This window comes from Staurois parvus, unplaced genomic scaffold (genome assembly GCF_062004578.1).
Source record: "Staurois parvus isolate SC_StPar_1 unplaced genomic scaffold, SC_StPar_1.0 ptg000139l, whole genome shotgun sequence".
Taxonomy (NCBI): Eukaryota; Metazoa; Chordata; class Amphibia; order Anura; family Ranidae; genus Staurois; species Staurois parvus.
The window spans coordinates 1,020,149-1,037,597 of NW_028317935.1; the positions used below are offsets into that span (position 1 = coordinate 1,020,149).

General features: G+C 40.5%; 1 protein-coding gene across 1 annotated transcript in view; it reads left to right on the forward strand.

The window, feature by feature from the left end:
- VTA1 (vesicle trafficking 1) overlaps window positions 1-17,449 on the forward strand; it is a 339,129-nt gene that overhangs the window by 233,485 nt on the left and 88,195 nt on the right. Inside the window, exon 6 of the mRNA XM_089673508.1 lies at window positions 7,770-7,937. Within this exon, the coding sequence (XP_089529634.1) occupies window positions 7,770-7,937 (168 nt within the window). The remainder of the gene's footprint in view (window positions 1-7,769; window positions 7,938-17,449) is intronic.

A 17,449-nucleotide genomic window follows, 5' to 3' on the forward strand; every position in this document is an offset into this window, starting at 1 on the left:
TGGCCATGGCAGCAGGGAACACGAGCATATGATGAATTTGATGTGTGGACCAATACAGCCACAACTCATTCTTTTTAGTAATGCCCATGTTGAGGGTTAGGCCCAAAAAAACCTGTAAATTCGGAAACCGTAGTAGGTTTCCATACAAATGGCCTGGCAAGGTTTGAAATTGGGCTATACATTGTTGTGCATATAATTTGCTTTGATCCACAATCAATCCATACAGATCTTCTGTGAAAAACAGCTCCAAAAAATTATGGGGAGTAGTTAAATTTGCTGTTCCCACCTTAATTCCGGGTTGAGCAGTGAATGGGGGAAGTACAGGTGCTGCAGAATTTGTGGGCTGCCAATCAGGATTTACCAGAACATCTGGAAGGACAATATGGGCTCTACAGGCCTGTGTTTGAACTCTTGGTTGCTGCGGGACACTACTCGCCATCGCACCAGCTTGTACGGTACTTGTGGGACTTACCAAGTCAGCAGTTGATACTGCTGTGCTGGTATGTAAAAGACCAGGATGTACAAGGCCGCTGGTTCTCGCCAGTTCACCAAAAGGTAGTGCTTCACTAGTACTGGCACTCTACCGCATATGAGAATCATTGTGCATTTGTAACACCTCAGCAATCTGGGAACGGGGTCAGGTATGCCTGACCTTAACAGGGACCTCTACTCCATCGTCTGAGCTATCTGTCAGAGTGCTGCTGCTCTTTACAGGTTCGTATTCTGAGCCTGATTCTGTCAGTGAGCCTTCCCTTTCACTCTCATCTGACATACACAGAATCCTGTAGGCCTCTTCACCAGTGTACCTTTCATTGGACATTTTGGCCACTAAATTTATAGGTACTTAGTGCGATGGGAAAAAGAGCATCAGGCCTGATCTTGTTAACTCTGCAGTTTTGTGTGCAATTTATCAAGTCACTGTGATCTACTAACACTTCACTTTCTGGAGGAGGGGGGTGGGGGGTTAAACATAGGGGCAGGTGCTGGCAGTTGTTGGGGCTGATCCTGCTAACGCTCCTTTTTTGGGGACCCTATACTAATATGAACGCTCGTATAGTTCTGATCTGATCAAAGATATTGATTCGTTCAGACACTATACTAGCAATGGAGGTTTGTGTATGTGAGCATGTTCCTGGCAATCAAAGTGTTAAATGTGATGAATGATGTAGTGGCGGTCAATCTGACGCTATCTGGGAGGGACGCTAATGCTATCTGAAGTCACCCATGACACTAATACAGTGATCAATAAAAATAAAATCTGTACACTGTACTAATGACACTGGTGACAGGGCAGTGAAAGGGTGAACTATGAGGCAAACGGGGTTAAATGTCACCTAACTAGATGTTTTAGTGTTGTTTCACTCATGTGGATCTGCTTTTCTCTCTCTCTGGATTGGAATGTGTTCCAGGGAGAGAAGTTTGATTGGTATTGTAATGAATCACAGTACCACCAGGCCGGCAAAGATGCTCGTTCTCTGAGTGTCTCCTTAGCAAGCCACTTGCTATGTGGCTGCTCGGAGGACTCAATCCTGAGCTGTGCTGTGTGTGTCTATAGACACACACAGCGTAACTCAGCCCCCACTCCTCACAGGCTGTGATTGACAGCAGCTCCCACTGCTGCCTCCATGTCCAAGACAGCAGCTGCTCCCAGGCACAGCACTGGATAGAGATAGGGCTCAGATAAGTATTTAGGGGGGCTGAGGGGGGGAATCCTCTTTGGAGAAGGTTCTCTACTTTAATTATTATTATTATACAGGATTTGTATAGTGCCAACAGTTTGCGCAGCGCTTTACAAAATGAAGGTTGGCATTACAGTTACAATACAATTTGGTACAAGAGGAAACAGGGGCCCTGCTTGTTAGAGCTTACAATCTAGGAAGAAGGGTTGAGTGGTACAAAAGGTAAAAGCTGTGGGGGGATGAGCTTATGGAGGAAATAAATGGCAGTTTCCTAGGTAGAAGCAGGCTAGGCTTCTTTAAAGAGAGAGGTTTTCAGGGATCGTCTAAAGGTGGATAGATTAGGAGACAGATTGGGGTAGGAAGTTCCATAGGATGGGAGAAGCTCAGGAGAAGTCCTGGAGGCTAGCATAGGAGGAGATGACACAGGAACTAGAGAGCAGAAGGTCTTGAAAGGATCGAAGAGAGCGGTTTGGTTGATACTTTAATGAAAAGAATGCATTAAGGTAAAAAACCTTCTATCTTTACAACGACTTTAAATGTGTGGCTGCATTAGTTTTATCTTTATTTTCACCTGGTTTCCTAGCCAGTAAGTCTTATTTTTCAACTTCCTTTGAAAGACCAAGCTGTCTAGAAAAAGTGGCAGATAGATGGTTGAGAAGGTGCTTGCAGTTGTCAGGTTTATTCATTTATAAAACCTTTTTATCCAAAAAAACCTCCCAAAAAACAACTATTACTGTAACTGCCTTATAGGTGCTAGCTGGAGTTTGGCTTTAATTTCTTAGTCAACTCCATCTAAATCTGCTAGTGCATCTAACATTCTCTCCCCAGACTGACAGTGATGCTGTGCAAGGCTGTCTTCATTGCTTCTCCATCCAGAGTGGAGATAGCCTAAGACAGTAAGGGGTTTATTTACTAAAGCTGGAGAGTTCAAAATCTGGTTTAGCTCTGCATAGAAACCAGTCAACGTCCAGGTTTATTTGCCAAAAAGGTAACTGAACAAGTTAGAAGCTGATTGGCTACCATGCACAGCTGCACCAGATTCTGAGTGAACCAGCTTTTGTAAATAATAAAAATAATAATAAAAAATGGCCAGATTACCAGGAGAAAATAAAGGGATAAGGCAACAAAGAACAACTAATGCAGCCACAACAATTAAGGATCGATGACCTGCAATATGATGCATTTCATTTTTTGTTTTTTTCTACTGCTTTAATTAATGCACAGTAAACTCTCTTTGTAGGTTTCTAATATATGCAGCCAGTAGTACTAGTAGTGACACTGCATGTTAAGGAAACTGCATCCATCCTAAATATTATTCATTGACAACAGAAACAAGACAGGGCTACTGAACCCCACCTCTTTTTATACTCCATAGTATAATAGGGCATGGTTCTGTAGTTCTTTTTTTGAACATATCAAGCTGATATAAATAAAGGCATTGAATGGTTTATTTAAAACCGCAAAAGGAACCACATAAGGGAAGTTCATTGTTAAGGTTTATATAGGCTTGAAAAAGACGTGGGGCTCTAGGTAAGACAGCACATGGAGCTTTCCAAACCAAGTTCAACATGTGCTAGATTCACGTTTGTCAAACTGACAGCCCTTTAGCTGTTGCTAAACTACAAGTCCCATGAGGCATTGCAAGATTGACAGTTACAAGCAAGACTCCCAAAGTCAGAGGCATGATGGGATTTGTAGTTTTGCAACAGCTTGAGGGCCGCCAGTTTGACACCCTGCATCTACCATCTGTATTGCTCCCTTGTTCTCTGATTGCAAACACCTCTACTTTCTGTACAACTTATTCTGATGCATTGTTAGCGCTCTTTTGTGTTGATCTCTTATAACCTGAGTGTACTGTAAGTTCTTCCAGTATTTCTATCCTGACGAGCTGTAAACGCTACAACAATCTATATTGCTCCTTTTTATTGTTTGTATGAAGATTGTGGTATGTAAGCCCTGAACAGCTTTAATGCGTTTTTTTTTAAAGTAATTCTAAAGGTGTTTTTTCTTGTAATAGACATATCAAACTTACCTGCTTTGTGCAGTGGTTTTGCACCTCTTCTTCTGGGCTCCCCCTCCAGCGCTCCTGACTCCTCCTCCCCTCCGAGTGCCCCCATAGCAAACCACTTGCCATGGGGGCACTCATACAGGCTCTCCCCTAAGCCAGGCTCTGTGTGTCCATAGACACACACAGTGCAGCTCGGCTCCCTCCTCACAGGATATAATTGACAGCAGCAGGAGCCAACGGCTCCCTCTGCTGCCTCTATGTCCAGTGAGGAGAGGAGAGAGAGAGCTGGATCAAGGTCAGTCAGAGAGTGCATTAGGATAAAAAAAAAAAAAACCTTCTGCCTTTACAACTACTTTAACTAGCGATCGCTTCATAGCAGTTTGTGATGTAGTACTACTTGCTAGTTAGTGGCAGTCAACAAGCGGTTCCTGTGCAAAAAAGGCTCCTCCCCCCAAGCTAGAATGATTATTTTTTTGCAGGAACAAGGGCCAAGGACAACGTATTATAACAATTAGGTGCAGTATAGCTTTAACAGGTGCAGTATAGCTCTTTGAATGTAATCTTTTTGTGGACTATAATACTGATTGAGAAGTTCTACTCCCTAATAATATGTTTGGGAATTAAATATTTTAGTAGCAAATTAGAATAAAATGAAATACACAATAGAAGTAAAATAACTTAAGGAACAATATTTACAATGCGTATATGTGATATTCAGCAATTACAGTATGCATTGTTGGTGAAATTTCCTAGTGCATGCATTTTAAATTAGAGGGAATGAATACCTACCTGTTCATGTTTGGTGAATGTCACATTTATTACTTTATAAATAAAGCCCCTTTTTGAATTGAGCCTAGTTCTGTATGTAATGCCAGATATTAATTTCACATCCTGCTGCAACAGTAACAACAACTTATCACTAAGTAAGAGCATGATATACTGAATCGTATCAGCAAGTGATGAAAATGGTTGCAAGAACATATTGCAGCTTAATAACAATTCAGAAGCAAATGTAAAAAAAACCCACCACAAAAACATTTTATCACCAATCAAAAATCTATTGTTCTGAAAAAGCAATACAGGTGTACCTCGGTTTACGAATTTAATGCGTTCTTCGGGACGTTTCCTATTGTGAAAGATTTGTTTCGAATAGGAATGCACTGAAAACCAATTAATCCATTCCCGGAGGTAAAAAAAAGTCTCTGTCACTATAGGTCAGTGCCGGTTTTTAAATGTAATTACCGGCTTTTTTTTTCTTCACTATATATAGATCAGAGGATCAGCTGTCACTTTCCCCCCCAGCTAAAAGAAAGAAAGAAAGTTTCCTTTTAGTTTATTTCCCAGAGTTAAAAGAAACCATGTTTCCTTTTAGTTTGTTTCCTGAGATAAAATAAAGTATCCTTTAGCTCCGGGGAAAGTGACAGCTAATTCTGTGAGCTATAGTGAAAAAAAAAAAGTTGGCATTTGCATTTAAAAATTGGCATTGACATACACTTCGTATTGGGAAAAAAAACGAGCAGAAATTCGTAAACCGAGGCATTATTTCAATGGATGTTCATTCGTAAACCGAAAATTAACGTTAACCGAGGCGTTTGTAAGCCAAGGTACACCTGTATTTATCAGTTAGCAACATCATTACATCAGGAGTACTATATGTGACATCCCCATTCTTTTCATGTGCAGCTCCTCTTTCTCTGTCCAACTCTTATACCCCTCATTTGCAGTCCTTTATTAAAATCAAGGTAAAAGTACTGCTTGAATAGTTGCTTCATTGGAGGTTTAGGTCTTCAACTTGATTATTACAGTTTCATTGTACATATTGCTGTGAAAGTGCACCTTTTGTGATAAAAATGAATTTCATTTTTGTCAATATAGCATCTCATTCATCTTGTCAATGACCCTAAATCATTTCTACAGAATAAATACCTTGCATGAAGTTTCTGTAAGGATGTATAAAATAAATATGCTGAAGGCAGTAAAAGGAGAAAAGTGGCAGCATTTCCAGTGTTTATATAAAAGAGAGCATCCATATACATATATTCATGAATCTTGCTCTTTCTTTTGGTAGCCAAAGGAATAATATTTACCAATCAATATACCATTATGGCCACGAACAGGTAAAGTGCATAATATTAATTATCTTGTTACAATGGGATCTGAAAGTAGGTGGGTTATATTATGCAGCAAGTAAATATGTTTTCCCTGAAGTTGAGGTGTTGAAAGCAGAAATATGGGTAAGTGTAAGGATTTCAGCAACTTTGATAAGGGCAAGGTGACTGGGTCAGAGCATCTGCAAAACTGCAGCTCTTGTGGGATGTTCCCGGGTTTGCTAGGGCTCATTGATGCATGTGGGGAAGGTTGGCCTACATAGTACGATCATAGTACGAGTAACAGAAGAACTACCATAGCTCAGATTCCTGAAAAAAATTGGAGCTGGTTTTGATTGGAACTGTCAGAACACAGTGCATCGCATTTCTTGCATGTAGAGCTGTGTAGCCACACATCAGTCAAGGGTGCACATGCTGACCCATGTCTACAGCCAAAAGTGCCTACAATGGGTACATAATTATCAGAAATGGACCATGGAAGGTGACCTGGTATGATGAATTCAAGAATGATTTAAGGAACACAACAAGTTCAAGGTGTTGACTTGACTTCCAAATTCTCCAGATCTCATTCCAATCAAGCATCTGTGGGATGGGCTGGAAAAATAAGTCTAGTGAAGTCCATGCCTCAACGGGTTATAGTTGGTGGTCATAATGTTATGGCTGACTGGTGTATATTTTAGGCACACTAGGGATGAATTCTCTGTATGTAAATAGTCCCATTTCTTAAAGAGTAACTCAAATTCTGTTGAGGAAAAAAAACATTCCCCTCTGTGTGACCTATGTACATTACAAAGATTTTAACAAACTTTGTTGCTGATTCCTACCTTTTCTTACTCTGAAGGAATAGCTACAGATGAAACTCGAAAAATTTAAATATCGTGCAAAAGTTAATTTATTTCAGTAATGCAACTTAAAAGGTGAAACTAATATATGAGATAGACTCATTACATGCAAAGCAAGATAGTTCAAGGCGTGATTTGTCATACTTGTGATGATTATGGTTTACAGCTCATGAAAACCCCAAATCCACAATTTCAGAAAATTAGAATATTACATGCAATCAATAAAACAAGGATTGTACATAGAACAATATCGGACCTCTGAAAAGTATAAACATGCATATGTACTCAGTACTGCATACTCCTCCAGGTAGCCACACTGCATTGCATTTTATAAAAAATTACAGAGCTGCAGATTGACCAGGAAAGGTAACTTTTTAACATTCATTTACAATATGACTTGTGCCACATTTGTATACGCTGTATTTTTAATGGTTAATGGTTGAACTGGATGGACTTTTGTCTTTTTTCAGCCAGACTAACTATGTATTAATATCTTTTTTTCACATGAAAGTGGAGTTACCCTTTAAGATAACTTTATTGAGCAATTGAAGGACATTTGCGTTGACAGGACACATAGGATCACAGAAGTGCTTTAAATGGCCAGCAACAGGATTGACTTTTGTCTTTTTTCAGCCAGACTAACTATGTAACAGAAATTAAAAAGTTTTATTTGCAGACTTGATTACTTTTTCTAGATATAAAAGGAGCTAATGCAGTTTAAAAGTGCACCTGTTTTGCTAAACGTTTTGCTGTTTGGGTTTAGGTTTGTTTTCGGTATTCAGATTAAAGGATAACTTCAATTTCACATAAAATTCCCCATTTGATCCTTTGCCATGCTCTGCTGAATTCTAGAAACAGGCCACAGAAGCAGATCTCGCCCATTTAATGCTGCTCATTGGAGGTTCTGTATTTACAGCCTGTTAGGAGTCCTCTACTGCAATTCTGTATGGGCACTGACCATAGACAATAATACCCCATCCATCTCCTTGCTCGCCTGCTTTTTGTTATTTTGCAGATTTCAGATCAAAATGCACATGCATGCATATTAGTTGTGCCAAAAGTAACATTAATATTCCATTGTATTGTGTTTTTTTCCCCCCACGCCTAATGCAAATTATGTTTCTTGTTGCAGATGAAGATGAGGATCAGGGACTGTTTTCCGTGACTGGTCAGGCACCGGAAAGATCATCTTCCACATATCAACCTGGAAATGAGCCATCATCTAATTTCACTGGTAAACAGATTCCCCCTGGGGCACATGCACCTGCCAACACTCCAGCAGAACTTCCTCCCAGCACAGGTCGGTTATTCTGTTATATTATGGACAACTGAAATGCTGTTGAAAGTAAATGGCCACAATGCAAATTTTAGCATGTCTAACTGAAAATCTAAGATTAAAACAAGATTAATATTATCCATTTAATGGTTTCCTAAAACAGTTACATCCGAGGCATGCTGTGAATGATAACTGTCACAGTTGCTTGTGCTCTCAACCGAACTGTCAAGCCATCAAATGGTTGATGTCCTAAATGATCAAATTTTTAATATAATGGCAACTGCATGTCAAACAGAGACTAAGGTCTCTGTGTCCTCGGTTGTAAAGGATAGGAAAGTTTGGCTTGCGTTAAAATCTTCCTGTTGGACAGTTGCTTTTTATCAGTAAAGCCTAGCACCAGGCATTTTTTTAAACTTGTCCCCAATGCAGAGTGGAAATTAAAAAAACAACAGCTTAGGCTGTTTTTGGGGCAGCACAGTGGCTAAATGGTTAGCACTTTTCGCCTGGCAGTACTAGGGTCATTGGTTCGAATCCCAACCACGGCACCACCTGCGTGGAGTTTGCATGTTCTCCCTGTACCTGCGTGGGTTTCCTCCGGGTACTCCAGTTTCCTCCAACACTCCAAAGACATGCTGGTAGGTGAATTAGATCCTGTCTAAATTGTCCGTAGTATGTGTATGCATGAATGTGGGTTAGGGACCTTAGATTGTACACCCCTTGAGGGTTAGGGGTTGATGTGAATGTACAATATATATGTAAAGTGCTGCGTAAATTGAGGGCGCTATATAATTACCTGAAATAAATAAATACCAGCAATCCAGAGTTGTCCTCTGCAGTACTTCTCTGCCCCAAGATGCCTTCAGTCTTCAGGGTTTAATGATGACCAGTGTCAAAATGTATTGCCTTTCCATGTGAGGAAGTTGAGAGCGTGGAGTGGGGCATTGAACTGAGGTCTGATCTGTCAGTTATGGCATTCTTGTTGGAATGTCTTGCACACTGCAGCTTAAATAGGCTCACTACAGTGTTTTTTTTTGCTAATCTAAAATGCAGCTCATTGTTTACAATGTGCCTGTACACACAGGCGTGTAAACAAGTGCTGCATATTCTTGAGTAAATATAAATATTTAAAATTTTGCATTCCCAGTTTTGCGGCGTTATGCGCAAATGCACTCAAATGAGCATAAAATGGATTTTGCCTAGGAATACGTCTGAATACAGCCATCAATATGTGGGAATACATGCAAAACAAATGCGTGAAATTATGTCCAGAAATGCTAATGCTCAAACATCAGTACAATGTTCAAGAGGCCTAAAAGTGTTACCAAACTGGTGTGAAACTGAGCAGGTTTCTTGGTCAGCCCAGCAGTAGTCTGACAGCTGAATTTCCTAAATTCTGTACACATTTTGCACTTTAATCCCACTACATTTTCAAAGATAAAGGTCATCATTTTTATAACCACGGTGTATAACTTACAGCATAATCTTTTGGAATTGCATTATAGTCTGTCACCCAGAACTGTCTAATATCATAAAACACTTAAAGTGTATCTAAAGGCAAAACCTTTTATATTTTTGTCATAATTTTGAATACAGTAAGAGAGGGTTATAACCGCTTTCAGTTTTTTGTGCAATCTATGCCCATAGGGGAAATTTCCATTCACTTCCTGTCCCATAGTCAAAATGGGAAGTGAGTAGAAATCCCTCCACAGTGAGGAGCATGTCACCAGGGTCACCGAACTAGTGTCCCCTTTGGAAGTTTTCTTTTTTACTGTTCTGCTGTATACTCAAAATATGGGATTTTCTTTCATTTTAATATAGCAATATTGGTAAACAGGACAAATAGACAGGGTGAATCTCCCTAACGGGCACAGCCAGCAGTAAAAATGGCATATGTTCTAAGCCACTCTATCCAAAACTAAAAAAAAAAAAAAAAAAAAAAAAAAAAAAGTTTTTGCTTTAATTATGCTTTAACACATTGTTGGGTATTATTTTATCGTTTTGAAACATAGCAGCTTGCATGTGAGTAGCTATGAATAGTGTGAATATCTCTACTATGTGTTGGATTTATTCAAACTGGAGAAAAATGGTCACACAGTTAAGTTATTGCCCACAGCAACCAATCGGGCCTCTGGTTTAATATTCTTTTCGAAAAAAGGATTACATTTCCATTTTGTGCTTGAAATGCTCTCCAATTCTGATTAAAGTTAGCAGTCTACTATTTTACTACTAGGTGTAATAAACTGTAAAAAAAATTCTCAGAATAATTATCTCATTCTGTCCTACTTCATTTTTTATACATATTTGATTATTTTCAGTTTAGCTATCATTTAAAATCATGACCCAACTATACTTCCATATTTGCCTGTTACACAATTTTTTTTCCTATGTCAGTGACTTACCATATTTTTCGCCGTATAAGACGCACTTTTTCTTCCCCAAAACTGGGGGGGAAATGTCAGTGCGTCTTATGGAGCGAAAATGGAGCGGCCGGTCCGGTATTTCCACCGTGGCCGTGTCAGAATACCGGGCCGGCCGCTCAGCTCTGCAGCGGGACCTTACCTGTTCCTCTATCCAGGGGCGTGCTGTCTTCCCGGCTTCTGTAGTGTGGGCACTGGGCATGACAGCCGGGTGCCAAGTGCGCATGCGCAAGAAGCGGTGCTTTTTGTGAATGGTAAGGCGGTACCTGGGACACATGACAGATCCCAGAAGCCGCTGGACCAATCACAAAGCGCAAGTGCTTCTCGCTCATGCGCACTGGGCACCCGGCTGTCATGCCGAGGAACAGATAAGATCAAACAAAAACTCTGCGGAAGTAAGAGCGGGTACCTGTCAAATTCAGGTACCCGCTCCCCACCTCCCCAAAGGTCAGCAGTCATCTGTACTGTCTGCAGTCTCTGGTCATCCCTGTGCTGTCCGCAGTCTCTGGTCATCCCTGTGCTGTTCGCAGTCTCTGGTCATCTCCTGTACTATGTCTGCAGTCCATTAGTTCAGAATTTTTTTTTTCCTGTTTTCTGCCTCTAAAACCTAGGTGCGTCTTATGGTCAGGCGCGTCTTATATGGCGAAAAATACGGTAAGCCTCATACTGAAAATATCGGATGAATGATCATCCGGTTTTTTTTTTTTGCTTGCTAGTCTCATATCATATACTAATAGATTGCTAGAGTTACGAAAATTCTCATAAGACAGAATACAACTTCCCACAATGATGTAATGTATTGTATTATTATATTCTTTTGTTTCTGAGCATGCACAGTCTTTGTCACTCAATTTTTTTGCAGACAAATCCTGTACTGATTACACAAATCATTTGTTCTGTTGTTTTATAAGAACAATTTTCGTTCTTGTCCCGTCCCTTTGGATAATTTTGCATGAATTGCTCTCTCCGAACCTGTGTAGTAATGATCAGATTATCGGACAAGCGATCTGAAAACGTTTTTCTTCATCCAATTTTCTCATCATGTGTACAAGTCTTTAAGGAAGAAATCCAGGCATATTTTTCATAGTTACATTGGTCCAGCTGGAAAAAATGTGACTATGTATATACTATCCCTGGCTGATGCCCCTGGGAGCTGTATATCACTTTTGTAGACACCGCTACTCCAGTGATCTTCACTTGCTTCCGGGTCCAGTGATCTCCACTTGCTTTCTCTGGTTGAATGAGGTGGAAAGACAGGGTAGGGATGTCATGCTTTGTACATTGCCCAATTAGAGAACTCTTTACATTCATTCAGAAAATGCAAAGTGTTCTCTGAATGGTGCCTATGCTGAGTGGCTGACCTCCTGTATTTACAATGCACACATATCGCATATCAGGGTTCGACAAATCCCAGGCGCCAGGTTGCCACGGTGATTAAAAATTGCATCCTGGCGCCTGGGTTCACATATGTATGCTGAAATCGCAATATAATTCCGGGTTTTTGTATGATTTCAGTACAGGTGCCATTTTGTCTCTTTCTCCATGACTGCCTCCTATTGACTTTAGTGCAAAATTGTGTCCCAATGACTTCAATGCAAAATTGCCCCTGTGACTTCAATGCAAAATCACGTCCCTTTGTCGTTCAATGTAAAATGGCCTCACATTGACTCCAATGCAAATACACCTGTCAATAGCAATCTTATGTGAATACTTCTCTCTGCATGCCACTCTAGTCCATCACTTGCAAGTCTGGAACACATAGCTACAAACTCGCACAGGATCCTTTTCGTAATGGCACTCAAAACGCAATGCGTGTGGATTGCAACTGGGTGAACCACCTCAATAGGAACACATAATATCTAGCCTGTCATGCAGATCCGTGAGTTTGAAAATGCATTCAGTCACATACAGTTGCAAGAAAAAGTATGTGAACCCCTTGGGATTACGTGGAGTTTTGCATGAATTGGGCATAAAATGTGCTCTGAACGTCATCTAAGTCACAACAATAGAAGAACACAGTCTGCTGAACATAATACTACACAAACATTAGATGTTGCCATGGTTTAACTGCACATAACATGTAAACATTTACAGTGCAGGGAGGAAAAAGGATGTGAGGCCCTAGCTTAATGACTTCTCCCAGAGCTTATTGGAGCCAGGAGTGAGCCAACCTTGACTCCAATCAGTGTGATGATATTGGATGTGTTGCTTACAGCTGTTCTGCCCTTAAAAAACACACACCTGTTTTGGGTTTACTGGTTTCAAGAAGCACTGTCTGATGTGAACCATGCTTCGCAGAAAAGAGCTCTCGGAAGACCTACGATCAAGAATTGTTGACTTGCATGAAGCTGGAAAGGGTTACAAAAGTATCTCCAAAAGCCTTGATGTTCATGTGTCCATGGTAAGACAGACTGTCTACAAATGGAGAAAGTTTAGCACTGTTGCTACTCTCCCTAGGCATGGTCGTCCTGTAAAAATGACTGCAAGAGCACAGCGCAGAATGCTGCATGAGGTAAAGAAGAATCCCAGAGTGTCAGCTAAAGACCTACAGAAATCTCTGGCACATGCTAACATTTTTGTTGACACATCTACAATAAGGAAAACATTAAACAAGAATGGAGTACATGGGAGGACACCACGGAAGCCATTGCTGTCCAAAAAGAATATTGCAGCATGTTTGAAGTTTGCAAAAGAGCACCTGGATGTTCCACAGCACTACTGGCAAAATATACTGTGGACAGATGAAACCAAGATTGAGTTGTTTGGGAAGAACACACAACACTATGTGTGGAAAAAAAAAGGCACAGCACACCAACATCAAAACCTCATCCCCACTGTAAAACATGGCGGAGGGAGCATCATGGTTTGGGGCTGCTTTGCTGCCTCAGGGCCTGGACGGATTGTTGTCATTGATGGGAAAATGAATTCCAGAGTTTATCAAGACATTTTGCAGGAAAACGTATGACCGTCTGTCCGCCAACTGAAGCTCCGCAGAGGATGGGTGATGCAACAGGACAATGACCCAAAGCATACAAGTATTTCAACAAAACAATGGCTGCAACAGCACAGAATACGCCTTCTGGAGTGGCCCAGTCAGAGTCCTGACCTCAACCCAATTGAAATGCTGTGGCATGACCTTAAGAGAGCGATTCACACCAGACATTCCAAGAATATTGCTACACTGAAACAGTTTTGTGAAGAGGAGTGGTCCAAAATTACTCCAGATCGTAGTGCATGTCTGATCTGCAACTACAGGAAACGTTTGGTTGAGGTTATTGCTGCCAAAGGAGGGTCAATCAGTTATTAAGTCCAAAGGTTCACATACTTTTTCCTCCCTGCACTGTGAATGTTTACATGTTATGTGCAATTAAACCATGGCAACATCTAATGTTTGTGTAGTATTATGTTCAGCAGACTGTGTTCTTCTATTGTTGTGACTTAGATGACGTTCAGAGCACATTTTATGCCCAATTCATGCAAAACTCCATGTAATCCCCAGGGGTTCACATACTTTTTCTTGCAACTGTATATGTGAACCAGGGCAGCTCCATTCACACCTGAGCATTTTGAGATCGCCGCAGAATTGCTGTGATCGCAAAATGCAGGTTCAGGTGCCATTATTTTCAATGGCACCTAAAACATGGTGCAGTTTTGCTGTGATTGTCCTGCGGCAAATCGTATCGCGTGAAGCTTGATGCCCAAAGGTTGCCTTGCCCTGGGGAACGACAATCCATGCTACGCTAAAAAAAAAAACCCTGGCTTCTAACTTTTTTAGCTGACTTCTAGATTTAAAGCACATTTGTAAAGCCCTGCTGTATATACTGTACATAGTTAAGTTGGTCCAAGCTGGAGCAATGTAGCTATGTAAAAATATACCATGTCTGGAATAATTCTTTACAGAGAGTCAGCATGATGGCAAGACAACAAGCATTTTAAAGAAGAGATGCCAAAGTTTGCAGCTTTACTTCAATTCATAAGATTTGGCACAAATAAACATTGGGGGAAATGAAATATTTCACCACTTAAAGTGGTTGCAGTTCAGTCTTTAGTGTCATAGTGTGAACAGTGCAGAATGTTCTGTTCTGGATTAAAAGAAAAGTTGATGTCTGCTTTACATTTATACTGAAAAATTATACTGATGATATATTTTGTTACAGAATGTATTCATGCAGATTTGTAAAGTTTCTTATATGTCCAACTTAAGGTAACAGTTTTTTTTTTTCGTTTGGTGGAAATATAATACCATAACATGTAATAATGGGTTTTCTGATAAAGCCGGTCTAGCTGATGTAATTCCATTTTGAAAGATCGTTTTTTATTATGCTTTTAAATGAGCAAGGTGTTTCCTTTCCTTACCCACTGTTTATGCTTTGAATCATTTAGACACATTGCAATGATCCTTTCTACAATATTTTGATTCTTTATCAGAGGGAAATCCTCCTGATATCTACAAAGAATGCTTAATGTACTAGTTCAGGTCATATTTATTTCACTTCCATTGTTAGTAAAGAGTGCCGCCCGAGTGCCTCTCTTATCATGCACGTAGTGCTACTGGCCACATACTGTAGGTAGACAAATGCATGAGTTCATTTCAGAGTAAAATGGTAGTGCCAGATTTGCCCTCATGGAGCCCTGTAACTTTACAGAGATTTTTTCTAATGGCACGCCTATTTATTAAACATTGGTTCTCATTTCTAAAGCTGAATTTTCGCTAAAAATGCTTTTATCCCTACAGCTTTAAAGTGTTACTAAACCCAGGACCCTGCATTCACTATATCCGGTCTCCTACAGTACACAACATGGAAATGCAATTATTTAAGTAAATATAAACTGCTAAATACCTTTTCTCATCAGCAGTTAGAGCAGTCTTGTGACTTCTATCAGTGCCCAGCAGAGCACTGGTTAAAGCTTGTAGCAGGTGTTTTCATTCTTCTCTCACTGTGCTATGAGACTGCAGGACCCCTGGCCCTCTGTCTGGACAGTGCTGTTTGACCCTGTGCTGATCACATGCACCCTCCCAAAGAAAAAGAAAACTCTTTAGCAATACACAACAAACTGAGCATGTGCAGCTTGCCCCCAAGGCTCTGTTCTATCAGGAGATGAGTCAGGAACAGTGGAAGAAGGGGAGGATCAGAGAAGGCAGGATTAAACATTTTTTTTACACAATGCAGAGGATTAACCCCTTAATTTCCACAGTGAGTATAACAAGCATGGTTCTACTGCATATACAGACTGATTTTACTGTTGTGGGTTTAGTAACACTTTAATGACCTAACTTACCAGTAATGATGTGTGTCCCACGTTGTGGAGACAGGTGGATCCTGTAGAATGCTGGTCCCCTTCCTGGCTGTGAATGTGTGGCGCTTCACTAGTTAACAGTTTTGGGTCTTTTGGCTAAATGTAGTGGTTTTAAGGTCAAGTTTTACCTTAATGCGTTCCCTGCATTAATAAAAAAAAAAGGCCCACTGCCTATTACATCCCCCCCACCTTTCTAAATACGTGCCTGAGCCCTTCTGCAGAAGCACTGGTTCTGTTTCACTTTTCACAGGACAGATTGAGTGCAGTGGGAGCCATTGGCTATTACCGTTGTCAGTCAAACTGTGTGTCTGTGGAGGCACACAGCCTGGCTTGGGAGCACATCTGTATGTGTGCCCCCATAGCAAGTGGCTTGCTATGGGGGCACATGCAGAAGAGGAGAAGAGTACAGCACTGGTGGGGGACATCAGAAGAGGAGGTAGGGGGCTGCTCTGTGCAATACCTATTTTTAATTTTTTTAAAATATGACTTTACAATTGCTTTAACAGAAAAACTCGTCCCAACTGGGACCTGCCCTCTCATTCCTCTTCCTCCTTCTCTATCATTGAGAAAAGTTATTTGCTTTTGCTTATTGAAGCACAATCTTTCATGAATCACAGAAACCTCTTCCCAATTCAGAGATTGTGTAACATGCAGCGAAAGCAACAGAAGCCATTTTCTCAGTGGAAGAAGGTGGAGGGGGCAGGTCCTTGTCTGGATCTTTTTTCTATTGAATTCAGTCTGGAGACCTGAACCATTCATAGCCAAGATAATGACTGGCATCCCTGCATTTTAGATTTCTCCAGGATCCAGCTTCCTGCATTACTTGGGACATACTTAACCACTTCCCGATTCTGCGCAAAGTTAGGCAAGTATACGTGATTTTGCATTTCCGGGTAGGGGGCATGCGCACTGGCCTACCTGCACTGTCACTGGCTCCCGGGAATGTCAATCACTTGGTGACCAGCAGAGCAGCTGATGGGAGAGTTCTGAGTGTAAACAACACAGATCTCTCTCCTGTCAATGGGGATTTGCTGCTTTCTATTTCTTTGTCCCCTAGTAAAAAAAGCACACAATAAGCACAAAAATTTCACAGTTAACCCTTTTAATGTTAACCCCTTCCTGCCAAATGTCATTAGTACAGTGTTAGTGTCTTTTATTAGCACTAATCATTGTACTAGTGTCACTGGAGGTGTCAGTAGCAGTTAGTCAGTTTCCACCCAGTGTCAGGGTGCCCACCGCTGTCCCACAGTCCCGCTATAAGTCGTTGATCGCCGCCATTACTGGTATAAATTAAATAAATAAAAATACCAGTATATATACCGCCATTTGCAGACACTATACCTTTCATGCAAACCAATTAATATACACATATTGGGATTTGAAGAATACATTTTATTCTTTTATTTTTTATGGGGTATGCTTTATAGAAAAAAGTAAAAAATATAGTTTTTTCTTTGTTTTTGTTTTTTTTTTAAATTTTCGGTCTGTTCTCATTTATAGTGCAAAAAATAAAAAAAACCCAGTGATGATCAAATACCACCAAAAGAAAGCTATATTTGTGTGAAAAATTATAGAATTTTTTTTTACGTACAATGTTGCATGACCGCGTCAGTTAAAGTAGTGCAGCGCCGTATAGCAAAAAAATGGCCTGGTCATGAAAGGAGGTACATCTTCCAGAGGAAGTGCTTAATTACAGGTAAATTAGGTCACTAAAGCTGTAGGGCTAAAACAATTTTAGGGTAAACTTCAGCTCTAACACTCCTGCCTCACAACCTGTAGCTTGCTGGCCCCTTAAGATTAAATTATATATTGACCCAGTCA